This window comes from Thalassophryne amazonica, chromosome 11, assembly GCF_902500255.1.
Source record: "Thalassophryne amazonica chromosome 11, fThaAma1.1, whole genome shotgun sequence".
NCBI classification, from domain to species: domain Eukaryota; kingdom Metazoa; phylum Chordata; class Actinopteri; order Batrachoidiformes; family Batrachoididae; genus Thalassophryne; species Thalassophryne amazonica.
Window position 1 is genome coordinate 26,318,375 of NC_047113.1, and position 14,835 is coordinate 26,333,209.

General features: G+C 40.9%; 1 protein-coding gene across 1 annotated transcript in view; it reads right to left on the reverse strand.

Moving 5' to 3' along the window:
• The window catches only part of LOC117520137 (neuronal acetylcholine receptor subunit alpha-7-like), a 215,063-nt gene that overhangs the window by 130,901 nt on the left and 69,327 nt on the right, over positions 1–14,835 (reverse strand). The window contains exons 3-4 of the mRNA XM_034181440.1: positions 3,419–3,463; positions 646–755 (exon numbers count right to left, since the gene is read on the reverse strand). Coding sequence (XP_034037331.1) covers positions 646–755; positions 3,419–3,463 — 155 coding nt within the window. The remainder of the gene's footprint in view (positions 1–645; positions 756–3,418; positions 3,464–14,835) is intronic.

The following is a 14,835-nucleotide window of genomic DNA, read 5'->3' on the forward strand; positions in this document are numbered from 1 at the left end:
TTATATATCATAAACTTGAATGTTGTGTTCAATGCAAGGTTCATCAAAACTAATCATGAAGTCAAAACAATTACATTCTAATATTTCAAAAGATGTTAAAATTACAGTATATATTGCAGTTTTCTCTTTTGCATGGGGTGGGGTTTTTTTGTCATGGTAGACACCCACTTCCTATATGAAATATCTCCCAAATTACACAATGCACAATCTCTGAAGTGGATGTAAGCATATTTGAAAAAAAATATATATTTTCTACCATTACCACCTCCTGCTATTTATGTGGTAAATTTCCATGAGAGAAGCGATGTCTCTGCTGTGTGAACGTAGTTGACTTTGCTGTTTTACATTATTACATCACTAACTCCTCTCCTGTTTGTGCAAATGCTCATCACAATGGTTTAAGGTGATGCTGCTTTGTTGAGATTATGGAGAGAATTTAATAAACAAGAGTGGTTCAGGATTAGATTAGGTTGATATTTAATTCATGTCTGCAGACTTTCTGCAGAAGTGTCAGTTGTTTATTGGAGGCAGCGTACTGACACTTGTCAGGTTGTAAAAATAAAACATATTCCCTCAAAATAGTAGTTTAGTGAATAAAAGGAACCACAAATGTGTAGGTGATGATGAGTGGGAGCAACCGTTGACCTGTTGTACAGGAGGATGTCAGGGGTCCAAATCTGGTCTGAAGGGAACCGTAGGTTCTGCACACCAGGGTAATTTTCTGGATTCCAGCTCAGGTAGACATCAGTCCAGTACTGAAAGAAAAGAAACGCAATCAAGTAAGGTAAAGGAAAATAAGAGGACCACTGACAAAGTACACCTGTACCTTACCTGTTGGACACAGATTCCTGCTCATTAATTCTCCTTGATTCAGTAATCCCATCATATTTGGTTCTATGTGGCCTTGACGTTTATATCCAAAATTGAACCACTTTATTTTTGACTGACACACAACTTTTCCAACATGTTTAATCTGTATTGATCCAAACTAATGGCGTTAAACTGATGAAACTGAGTTTGACCTTTCAAGGTCATCCAAGGTCAAAGGTCATGTGACCACATGCAACTTTTATGTCTTCATATTACTTTTTAATATTAACCATAGGTGTTTCTTCAACCAATTCCTCAAAATAGCCATCCTACAAGGTCTGTTAGAAAAGTATCCGACCTTATTATTTTTTTCAAAAACCATATGGATTTGAATCATGTGTGATTGCGTCAGACAAGCTTGAACCCTCGTACGCATGCGTGTGTTTTTTCATGCCTGTCGGTTGCGTCATTCGCCTGTGAGCAGGCTTTGAGTGAGGTGTGGTCCACCCCTCTCGTCTATTTTTTATTGCGAATAAATGTCTGAACGATTTGGAGCTTTGCTGCATCAATTTTTTTCCAGAAACTGTAAGAGACCTCCAGGTGGACACCATTCGGAAAATTAATATGGCTTTCAGGGACGATTTTATGGGGATTAAACAGATTAAGGAGTGTTACTGCCCCTTTAAGGACGGCCCACAACTGCTGAGAGCGCAGCGCGCTCCCAGCACCGATGGACAGGCTGACACCCCGCACAAACAACCAGATCATTTCCAACGTGAAAGCTTTGTTGATCCGGGACCTCATCTGACTTTCACAAAAAGGCAGAAGATGTGGACATCAGCACTTTTTCCGGCACATTCCACCCTTACAGGAGTTTTTGTTTCATGGAAAAAGAAGCTGAGGGACGCGCCACAGAGCCATTCATTACGCGGGACAAAACCACCTCCATGTTGGTCTCACAGGACGGATTAAAGGTGGATTTCAGACGGATTCCGGTTGCTTTCCAGTCGTGTGAATATCCGATTGTGATTGTGCATGAGCTGGACATGCCAGAACATGTCCTGTGAGGCTTCATCACGGCGTTTCTTTTCGCCATGCAGCTCTGCCATGATGCGCGGAATTCCTCCGCCTTTGTTCCTCTTTCCATGACAAAAACTCCTGTAACAGTGAAATGTGCCATTCATTTCTAAACTGGACGCTGTCTTGATCCGGTATGTCCTCTGACTAGCACAGGAATTGTGAAAAGATGTGGACATCAGCACTTTTTCCGGCACATTCCACCGTTACAGGAGGTTTTTTTTCATGGAAAAAGAAGCCGAGGGACGCGGCACAAAACCACCTCGGTATTGGTCTCTCAGGACGGCTTTCAGATGGATTCCGGTTGCTTTTCTGTCGTGGGAATATCCGAGAAATTGAGCTTGAGCTGGACAAGCCCCAACATGTCCTGTGAGGCTTCATCACGGCGTTTCTTTGCACCGAGCGGCTGCACCACGACGCGCCGAACTCCTCCGCATGTCTGTCTTAATGTGCCGGAAAAAGTGCTGATGTCCACGTCTTTTCACAATTCCTGTGCTAGTCAGAGGACATACCGGATCAAGACAGTGTCCACTTTAGAAATGAACGGCACATTTCACTGTTACAGGAGTTTTTGTCATTGAAAGAGGAACAAAGGCGGAGGAATTCCGCGCGTCGCGGCGGAGCTGCATGGCGAAAAGAAACGCCGTGATGAAGCCTCACAGGACATGTTCTGGCATGTCCAGCTCATGCACAATCACAATCGGATATTCACACCACTGAAAAGCAACCGACAGCCGTCTGAAATCCACCTGAAAGCCGTCCTGTGAGACCAATGAAAAAACTCACTCATGCACTCGAGGGTTCAAGCTTGGCTGATGCAATCACACGTGATTCAAATCCATATGGTTATTGAAAAAAATAATAAGGTCAGATACTTTTCTAACAGACCTTGTAAATATTCACTAGAAACAAGTATTGGGCCAAAATGTGGATATTGGCCTGTGAACTTCACTTTTAACAGATTCTTTTCTAAATCACAGAACTTTGTCTTTGGTTGGACCTGAAATACTCCACCAAGTTTCATCCAAATTTGATCAAAACTCACATGGATGGACAAAAACAATACCCCACAAGTGTGGGACAGTTCTTCTCTCTGCTTCTTGAAATGCTGAAACTGAACTTCCCGCCTTACCAAAACGTAACTAGTGACCACGATGAATAAATGTACCTTCAACTGTTAACAACAAATCCATTACCAACTGTGTTCAACAGCACATGTGATGGTTTCTTGAGTATACTGTTGGTGGTACTGAACACTCGCACACAAAGAATCTCTCCGTCTGACTCATAGTTACGTGATTGCAAGGTAACTTATTTGCTCACAGATGAATGCTAAATGTATGTCCAGTTTATGCCATAAACACTGCACCTAGTCTGAGCACAATGTAAAAAAAAAACTTTTTGGAAATAGAGTGTGTCTTATTATGTATATCATGTTTGGAAGGGAACCACCCAAAACTGCATGTATGAAATAAAAATATTTCCTTTTAAAATGGTGACTTCTGAAACCGTCTTCAAATGTGTCACTCACCAGCTGCAGCCAGGCGTTGGTCATCAGCACTTGGTTCTTCTCATCCTGATGTCAAAAGAAATTAGAAAAAAGTTTGTCATTTGTAAAAAAAAAAAAACAAACAAACAAAGAAAACAAGATAACCAAGCACAATCTATATTTACGGCAATGGGAGTGCAATTCGTAAACCAGTGCAACTCTTTTGCACGATTAAAAAAACAAACAAGCCAGGCGATGTAAAAGCCGGTAATCATTTTAGCTGTACAAGCCACAGTTCTGCACTGAAGTCAGAAATTCTGAACCTGGAACTGTTAGCTGTTTTTTAATTACTACTTTTAAATCTTTTTCATCTTCAATTCAGTAAAGATTAATTTAGAAAAAAGCTAATGTGAAGGAGATTTGGTTTTGTTTTGTTTTATTTCTTTTTAATTGAAGGTACTGTACTTTATTTTCTGCCAGTGGAAATTGCAACTCTTCACCAACCCTCCATCCAGTGCATCAAGCAGAAATAATGGCAGCCGGACCCTTTAATAGCTCTAACTGCTCTCGATAGGGGAAAGCCAGATGTATGTGTATTCTAGCCCGACCACATTCTTGGTCAGAGCCATTTTTAGTGTCTAAATATGGTTTTTGAAGGAATTTGTGGAAAAGTCCCTGCTGTCCACAATCTTAATTTAATTTAATTTAATTAGCTTATAATGCGCCAAATCACAGCAAAAGCCGTCTCAAGGCGCCTTACATAAAACAAGTCAACATAAAATTGAATAAATAATTAAAAATGAATAAAAATTCAAATACATAAATAAAAACAGAAGTAAAAGAATAAAACAAATAAAAATAAAAAACTATCCATAAGAAAGAGAATAAAAATAGGTTTTGAGTCTTGACTTAAAAATGTCCACAGACTCAGACTACCTCACGGTCGCAGGAAGACTGTTCCACAGGGTGGGTGCACGATACGAAAAGGCTCTTTGACCTGCTGACTTCTTCTTCACCCTGGGAACACAGAGAAGTCCCGCATCCTGCGACCACAAAGCCCGGGCCAGGACATAGAGTTCCACCAGATCACCCAGATAAGATGGCGCCAGTCCATGAACAACCTTATAAGTCAATAACAAAACCTTAAAATCTGCTCTCACAGAGACAGGGAGCCAGTGCAAAGATGCCAAAATGGGTGTGATATGTTCAGACCTTCTGCTACGTGTCAGACGTATGGTGGCAGCATTCTGAACTAGCTGAAGACCCCTAATGCTGGACTGTGGTAACCCTGAAAATAGAACATTACAATAATCTAGTCTAGAAGAAACAAAAGCATGAATCAGGGTCTCAGCATCAGCCATGGACAGGATGGGGCGAATCCTCGCTATATTTCTCAGATGGAAAAAAGCAGTCCTAGTAACATCCCTGATGTGGAGGTCAAAAGACAATGTGGGATCAAAAATTACCCCAAGGTTCCTCATTTTGTCTGTATGATGTATGACACAGGAACCCAGGCTGAGTGCCAGCTGGTCAAACTGATGCCGATGTCTCGCTGGACCAAGAACCATCATTTCAGTCTTATCAAAGTTTAAAAGTAGGAAGTTACTAGACATCCAACTTCTCACTGATAGAAGATAGTCCTCCAGGGATTTTATGGGAGTGAGATTTCCCGCAGTTATCGGCATGTACAATCTTGAAAAAAAATGTCATAGCTATGCAGTGAGCTGTGAGTACTGCTGTCTCTTTATAAACGAGCAACAGTTTCATAGGCTGGGATTCACATTTACTAAATGTGCACACACAAAAATCTGATGCACAAAATGTGCAGTCAGACAGGGAGTTTTAAACAGGGGACAGAAAAGCTCAGAGCACAGAGGGAGTGTTGTTGTTTCCTCTGCCTTCCTCACTATTAAGCCACTAAGGGGCTGATTTACTAAACATTTGCGTGTGTAAAAACGTACACAAACACAACAGCTCGCACAGACTAGAGATTTTGTCGATCATTGTGTATTGCCCATTTAACGTTTGCCTTCATAAATATGTAATTTGGAGTGTGTCCACCTGAGTGCACAGAACTGTCAGTGCTGAACATGAATATAGGGAATATCTGCACATGCAATGACAGTTATTAAGAGCAAAAGGAAATTTTGCAATGTTCTGATTGTGTTGGTATATTGCACATTTGAAATCTTGGTGTTAACTGATTGTGCTTTACCGACTGTTTCAACAGCCAAAATGCTGCGGCCTCCTCATTCATACAATGAAAAATCAGTTGTTGCACACATTGGCAGTGTTGTCACAGTTACTTTGAAAAAGTAATCCAATTACTGATTACTCCTTCAAACAGTAACTTAGTCGCTTTATTGATTACTCAATTTTAAAAGTAACTAAGTTAGATTACTAGTTATTTTTTTAGTTACTTTCAGCAACTGCCGACAGCAACCCCCCCCCCCCCCACCACCTCAACATGAAAATTATAATTCATTTTGCCAATACTCATTTTACAGTCACCCTTTCTTGACCTCAATGAACATAAATATGTGTTTCATAAAAAAATAAAATAAGGACACCTTTCTTGACCTCATATGTAACTGTTGACAGCACTATAAAGGTAAAACTTACCGTTTCTAACCTACATTGTTTATAAATGTAACTATTAAATTCTTTCTAAACATTTTAGTTGTTGAAATTATTATTATTATTATTATTAAGTAGTAGTATTAGTATTACACTTGTATGTAAAAGTTTGGGCACCCCTGATAATTTCCATGATTTTCCTTTATAAATCATTGGTTGTTTGAATCAGCAATTTCAGTTAAATATATCATATAGCAGACAAACACAGTGATATTTGAAAAGTGAAATGAAGTTCATAAGATTTACAGAAAGTGTGCAAAAATTAGGCAGATGCATAAATTTGAGCACCCCAACAGCAAAAATACATCAATATTTAGTAGATGCTCCTTTTGCAGAAATAACAGCCTCTAAACGCTTCCTATAGCTTCCAATAGAGTCTGGATTCTGGTTGAATGTATTTTGGACCATTCTTCTTTACAAAGCATCTCAGGTTTGTTGGTTTCCGAGCATGGACAGCCCTCTTAAAATCACACCACAGATTTTCAATAATATTCAAGTCTGGGGACTGAAATGGCCATTCCAGAACATTGTACTTGCTCCTCTGCATGAATGCCTTAGTAGATTTTGAGCAGTGTTTAGGGTCGCTGTCTTGTTGAAAGATCCATCCCCGGCGCAACTTCAACTTTGTCATTGATTCATGAACATTGTTCTCAAGAATCTGCTGATACTGACTGGAATCCATGTGACCCTCAACTTTAACAAGATTCCCAGTACCTGCACTGGCCACACAGCCACACGGCATCATGGATCTACCTCCAAATTTTACTGTAGGTCATACAGCATCTCTTTGTGCAAAGTGCGCTGTATTGAACAACGAACAGAGACACTATCTGCAGCAAGATCATGTTGTAGGTCTTTGGAGCAGGTCTGTGGGTTGACTATGACTGTTCTCACCATCTTTTGCTTCAGCTTATCTGAGATTTTTCTTGGCTTGCCACTCCAGGCCTTAACTAGTACTGTGCCTGCGGTCTTCCATTTCCTCACTATGTTCCTCACAGTGGAAACTGACAGCTGAAATCTCTGAGATAGCTTTTTTTTATCCTTATCCTAAACCATGATGTTGAAGAGTCTTTGTTTTCAGGTAATTTGAGAGTTGTTTAGAGGCTCCCATGTTGCCATTCATTAGAAGAGATGCAAACAGGGGAAACGTTTGCAAATGGCCACCTTAAATACCCTTATCATGAATGGATTCACCTGTGTAAGGAGGTCAAGGGTTAATGAGCTTACCAAACCAATTTTGTGTTCCAATAATTAGTGCTAAATGTATTCAAATCAATAAAATGACAAGGGTGCCCAAATTTATGCACCTGTCTATATTGTTTAATTAATTATTGCACACTTTCTGCAAATACCAGAAACTTCATTTCACTTCTCAAATATCAGTGTGTTCGTCTGCTATATGATATATTTAACTGAAATTTCTGATCCAGACAACCAATGATTTATAAAGGAAAATTGTGAAAATTATCAGCAGTACCCAAACTTTTGCATACAACTGTATGCTCTGTATGCACCACTCTGCATTTAATCATTAGTGATCGATCTCTGCTCCCCTCCACAGCATGTCTTTTTCCTGGTTATCTCCCTCAGCCCCAACCAGTCCCAGCAGAAGACTGCCCCTCCCTGAGCCTGGTTCTGCTGGAGGTTTCTTCCTGTTAAAAGGGAGTTTTTCCTTCCCACTGTAGCCAAGTGCTTGCTCACAGGGGGTTGTTTTGACCGTTGGGGTTTTACATAATTATTGTATGGCCTTGCCTTACAATATAAAGCGCCTTGGGGCAACTGTTTGTTGTGATTTGGCGCTATATAAAAAAATTGATTGATTGAAATTGATTGATTGAACTGTAGCAATAGTATGAAAATATGTCTTCAAAAGTGGACCTTTAAAGTAGACCTGCACTGAAATAAATGCAGTCAGATCTTTGGACCAAAAAATGACATATTTACACATAAGATCCTTCTGAATGTAGTGAAGTAAATCTGAAAGCCCAGATTTGTCATTCAACGGAGAAATCTTCATTTAAAAATGACAAATTTACAGCTAAAATTTAGCCCTCCGCAAAACTGTCAGCACATCCGGGACGTTACCGAGACATCAATCAATCAATCAATCAATTTTTTTATATAGCGCCAAATCACAACAAACAGTTGCCCCAAGGCGCTTTATATTGCAAGGCAAGGCCATACAATAATTATGTAAAACCACAACGGTCAAAACGACCCCCTGTGAGCAAGCACCCTATCCCAGCATGCATTGCGCGCGCCAACTGTAATTTGTGGATTTACGTCAGTTTGCATCTCTTACAAAAGCACCTTTTTATTGTCTTATATGGAAGGATCAACTTTTTTAAAACTTCATATTGTCTTGTGGTACATTTGGTGAGTATACATTTCTTTTATTTTTGCTTGAAAATTATTTTTGGGGACTTTTTCATACGCCCATTTGATTGAGTGGTGTCGCATTGAAAATCTACTGTCTTTAGCCTCCGGTGTTACCGTTGCGGGATACGGATGCGGGACCTGCAAAGAGTCCAAGTCATGAAAAAGATACAAACCTCTCTCAGTGGCCACGGAGCTCTGCAGCTGCGATTACCGAGGCCGTGCAGCGCTGTGGATTTTTCCACAAGAAGTCTGTCCTTGCGGGTGACTGGCTGGCCGCTCCGCATCAAAACAGTGAGCGTAGTCTCTGTACTTGTTGCCAAGTTGGCCGCACCTCCATTCAGTAGACAGGGATTTGGTGCCGGAGTTGGTCGCAGCTCTGCACAGCAGACACGAGGGCGGTGTGAGTGGCCCGCTGCGGTGTTTACCGAGCCCGCAGACTTGGTAAGCGCATCGGAGGCAGTGGGAGCAAGGCGTAAGGGTCGGGGAAGAACGTCGCCCGCTGTTGATTTCGCCGCTGATCTGAGCATGCAGAGCTGTATCTCGCATTCATTGCAGCTCACTTTTGGATGTTGAAACCAGGATGTGTATAACAGTAATATTACTAACAGATAAAATCAATTTCAATGTGTGTACTTTAATCAAGGGCTGTTGTGGGGAGCCGCATCCTCCACCCCACGCCCACACCCACGCTCCCTTCCCGCATGGATTCGCCCCTGGCTTGCTGTTTGAGCAGGAAGAATGGATAACATTTATTTATGCAGAAAACATGACCAGATTGACAGGTAAGAAGGTTTAATCAGCATTTTTTACATTATTTTGTCCTCAGAAAGAGACCTGCGTGCGTGTGGGTGGAAAAAAAAGCGTTGCAGATCAGATGTCTTTAACGAAGACAAGCACAGAGTGGCACAGAGTTTTGAAGAAAAAAAAGCGTAAAAATGTTTTTGTACAACCATAAATCTGAGCATCACTGTGCTTTGAGAGACAACTGTTCTTTAACTTGGAACTGAGCTGCACAGTGAATGTGGCTCTGTGCTCGGAGCTTGCTGAAAGTGGGCAGTTCAGATCCCCCTGCATCTCGTCAGGACACCCGTTTTAAAGCTGCGATTGACCCACAATACAAAAATAATAGTAACACACAGTGACTTGGAGAAGCAACTTTAATCTGATTACTGATTTGGAAAGATTAACGCGCTAGATTACACGTTACTGACAAAAGTGGTGAGATTAGAGTAATGACATCAATGCACATTGGCCATATTTAACTTTCTGCCCCCACCTTCCTATTAATATGAGATACATTTTTGGTCTGCGTAGATCATGTAGATCAGTGATGGAATGTCACATAGACTTGTTTGACCAGTACAAAGCTGTTGGATTTTGCATCTTCCCTCTCGATGATTTCTCACTCACAGCCAATCCTAGAGACCAGAGATGATCATATGGTCAGTGCTGAGTGAAGTGCTGTGTGCGTTTGTTTTCCAGCCTCAGCCCTGATTTATCAGTACTAGTTTGTTTGTTTCTGTGTTTGAAAAAAGTGACTGTACATTAGTCTTGCAATTTCAAAATGATCAGTATTAATAGTACGCAGTCTTTATTTAGTGTCATTTTAGCTACATCACTCAAATATTTGGTAATATACAGCAATGGACAGCACAAAACTATTCTCTCTCTCTTTCACTCATACACACACGCACAGTGCATCGAGACAGTATTCACAGCGCTTCACTTTTTCCACATTTTGTTATGTTACAACCTTATTCCAAAATGGAGTAAATTAATTTTCTCCTCAAAATTCTACTCACAACACCCCATAATGACAACATGAAAAAGATTTTTTGAAATTGTTGCAAATGTATTAAAAATACAAATCTAAGAAATCAATCAATCAATCAATCAATCAACTTTTTTCTTCTATAGCGCCAAATCACAACAAACAGTTGCCCCAAGGCGCTCCATATTGTAAGGCAAGGCCATACAATAATTATGAAAAACCCCAACGGTCAAAACGACCCCCTATGAGCAAGCACTTGGCAACAGTGGGAAGGAAAAACTCCCTTTTAACAGGAAGAAACCTCCAGCAGAACCAGGCTCAGGGAGGGGCAGTCTTCTGCTGAGACTGGTTGGGGCTGAGGGAAAAAACCAGGAAAAAGACATGCCGTGAAGGGGGGCAGAGATCGATCACTAATGATTAAATGCAGAGTGATGCATACGGAGCAAAAAGAGAAAGAAACAGTGCATCATGGGAACCCCCCACAATCTACGTCTAAAGCAGCATAACCAAGGGATGGTCCAGGGTCACCCGATCCAGCCCTAACTATAAGCCTTAGCGAAAAGGAAAGTTTTAAGCCTAATCTTAAAAGTAGAGAGGGTATCTGTCTCCCTGATCTGAATTGGGAGCTGGTTCCACAGGAGAGGAGCCTGAAAGCTGAAGGCTCTGCCTCCCATTCTACTCTTACAAACCCTAGGAACTACAAGTAAGCCCGCAGTCTGAGAGCGAAGCGCTCTAATGGGGTAATATGGTACTACGAGGTCCCTAAGATAAGATGGGACCTGATTATTCAAAACCTTATAAGTAAGAAGAAGAATTTTAAATTCTATTCTAGAATTAACAGGAAGCCAATGAAGAGAGGCCAACACGGGTGAGATATGCTCTCTCCTGCTAGTCCCCGTCAGTACTCTAGCTGCAGCATTCTGAACCAACTGAAGGCTTTTTAGGGAACTTTTAGGACAACCTGATAATAATGAATTACAATAGTCCAGCCTAGAGGAAATAAATGCATGAATTAGTTTTTCAGCATCACTCTGAGACAAGACCTTTCTGATTTTAGAGATATTGCGTAAATGCAAAAAGGCAGTCCTACATATTTGTTTAATATGCGCTTTGAATGACATATCCTGATCAAAAATGACTCCAAGATTTCTCACAGTATTACTAGAGATCAGGGAAATGCCATCCAGAGTAACGATCTGGTTAGACACCATGCTTCTAAGATTTGTGGGGCCAAGTACAATAACTTCAGTTTTATCTGAGTTTAAAAGCAGGAAATTAGAGGTCATCCATGTCTTTATGTTTGTAAGAAAATCACATGGTCATAATTATTTGCACCCTTTGCTCAATACTTCATTGATGGACCTTTGGCAGTAATTAAAGCCTCAAGTCTGGATATGATACCACAAGCTTGGTGCACCTATCTTTGTGCATTTTTGTCCATTCTTCTTTGCAACACCTCTTAAGCTCCATCATGTTGGATGGGGAGCGGTGGTGCACAGCCATTTTCAGGTCTCTTCAGAGATGTTCAAAGAGATTCAGGTCTGGGCTTTGACTAGGCCACTCGAGGACATTCACAGAGTTGTCCTGAAGCCACTCATTTGATATCTTGGCTGTGTGCTTAGGGTCATTGTCCTGCTGAAAGATGAACCGTTGCCCCACTCTGAGGCCAAGAGCACTCTGGGGCAGGTTTTCATCCAGGATGTCTCTGTACATTGAGGCATTCATCTTTCCCTCAATCCTGACTAGTCTCCAAGTTTCTGCCGCTGAAAAACATCCCCACAGGATGATGCTGCCACCATCATGCTTCACTGTTGGGATGGTGTCTGGTTTCCTCCAAACATGATGCCTGGTATTCACGCCAAAGAGCTCAATCTTTGTCTTAAGAGACCAGAGAATTTTGCTTCTCGTGGTCTAAGAGTCTTTCAGGTGCCTTTTTGGCAAACTCGAGGTGGGCTGCCATGTGTCTTTTACTAAGGAATGGCTTCCATCTGGCCACTCTACCATACGGGTCTGATTGATGGATTGCTGAGGAGATGGTTGTCTTTCTTGAAGGTTCTCTTCTCTCCACAGAGGAATGCTGGAGCTCTGACAGAGTGACCATTGGGTTCTTGGTCACCTCCCTGACTAAGGCCCTTCTCCCCTGATCGCTCAGTTTAGACAGGCAGCCAGCTCTAGGAAGAGTCTTGGTGGATCTGAACTTCTTCCATTTATGGATGATGGAGGCCACCGTGCTCAGTGGGACCTTCAAAGCACCAGAAATGTTTCTGTACCCTTCCCCAGATTTGTGCCTTGAGACAATCCTGTCTCAGAGGTCTACAGACAATTGTGTGTGTGTGTGTACCTTTCCAAATCATGTCCAATCAACTGAATTTACCCCAGGTGAACTCCAGTTAAGCTGTAGAAACATCTCAAGGATGATCAGTGCATTAATCATCTTAATTTTTCATGGAGTTTCATGGAAAAGACTGTGAATACTTATGTTTTCTTAGTTTCTTAGTTTTTGATTTTTAATAAATTTGCAGAAATCTAAAAAAAATCAACTTCAATCAACTTTTTTCTTGTATAGCGCCAAATCACAACAAACAGTTGCCCCAAGGCGCTCCACATTGCAAGGCAAGGCCATACAATAATTATGAAACACAGTCTACGTCTAAAGCAACATAACCAAGGGATGGTCCAGGGTCACCCGATCCAGCCCTAACTATAAGCCTTAGCGAAAAGGAAAGTTTTAAGCCTAATCTTAAAAGTAGAGAGGGTATCTGTCTCCCTGATCTGAATTGGGAGCTGGTTCCACAGGAGAGGAGCCTGAAAGCTGAAGGCTCTGCCTCCCATTCTACTCTTACAAACCCTAGGAACTACAAGTAAGCCCGCAGTCTGAGAGCGAAGCGCTCTAATGGGGTAATATGGTACTATGAGGTCCCTAAGATAAGATGGGACCTGATTATTCAAAACCTTATAAGTAAGAAGAAGAATTTTAAATTCTATTCTAGCATTAACAGGAAGCCAATGAAGGGAGGCCAACACAGGTGAGATATGCTCTCTCCTGCTAGTCCCCGTCAGTACTCTAGCTGCAGCATTCTGAACCAACTGAAGGCTTTTTAGGGAACTTTTAGGACAACCTGATAATAATGAATTACAATAGTCCAGCCTAGAGGAAACAAATGCATGAATTAGTTTTTCAGCATCACTCTGAGACAAGACCTTTCTGATTTTAGAGATATTGCGTAAATGCAAAAAGGCAGTCCTACATATTTGTTTAATATGCGCTTTGAATGACATATCCTGATCAAAAATAACTCCAAGATTTCTCACAGTATTAGTAGAGATCAGGGAAATGCCATCCAGAGTAACGATCTGGTTAGACACCATGCTTCTAAGATTTGTGGGGCCAAGTACAATAACTTCAGTTTTATCTGAGTTTAAAAGCAGGAAATTAGAGGTCATCCATGTCTTTATGTCTGTAAGACAATCCTGCAGTTTAGCTAATTGGTGCGTATCCTCTGGCTTCATGGATAGATAAAGCTGGGTATCATCTGCGTAACAATGAAAATTTAAGCAATACCGTCTAATAATACTGCCCAAGGGAAGCATGTATAAAGTGAATAAAATTGGTCCTAGCACAGAACCTTGTGGAACTCCATAATTAACTTTAGTCTGTGAAGAAGATTCCCCATTTACATGAACAAACTGTAATCTATTAGACAAATATGATTCAAACCACCGCAGCGCAATGCCTTTAATACCTATGACATGCTCTAATCTCTGTAATAAAATTTTATGGTCAACAGTATCAAAAGCAGCACTGAGGTCCAACAGAACAAGCACAGAGATAAGTCCACTGTCCGAAGCCATAAGAAGATCATTTGTAACCTTCACTAATGCTGTTTCTGTACTATGATGAATTCTAAAACCTGACTGAAACTCTTCAAATAGACCATTCCTCTGCAGGTGATCAGTTAGCTGTTTTACAACTACCCTCTCAAGAATCTTTGAGAGAAAAGGAAGGTTGGAGATTGGCCTATAATTAGCTAAGATAGCTGGGTCAAGTGATGGCTTTTTAAGTAATGGTTTAATTACTGCCACCTTAAAGGCCTGTGGTACATAACCAACTAACAAAGATAGATTGATCATATTTAAGATTGAAGCATTAAATAATGGTAGGACTTCCTTGAGCAGCCTGGCAGGAATGGGGTCTAATAAGCATGTTGATGGTTTGGATGAAGTAACTAATGAAAATAACTCAGACAGAACAATCGGAGAGAAAGAGTCTAACCAAATACCGGCATCACTGAAAGCAGCCAAAGATAACGATACATCTTTGGGATGGTTATGAGTAATTTTTTCTCTAATAGTCAAAATTTTGTTAGCAAAGAAAGTCATGAAGTCATTACTAGTTAAAGTTAATGGAATACTCAGCTCAATAGAGCTCTGACTCTTTGTCAGCCTGGCTACAGTGCTGAAAAGAAACCTGGGGTTGTTCTTATTTTCTTCAATTAGTGATGAGTAGAAAGATGTCCTAGCTTCACGAAGGGCTTTCTTATAGAGCAACAAACTCTTTTTCCAGGCTAAGTGAAGATCTTCTAAATTAGTGAGACGCCATTTCCTCTCCAACTTACGGGTTATCTGCTTTAAGCTACGAGTTTGTGAGTTATACCACGGAGTCAGACACTTC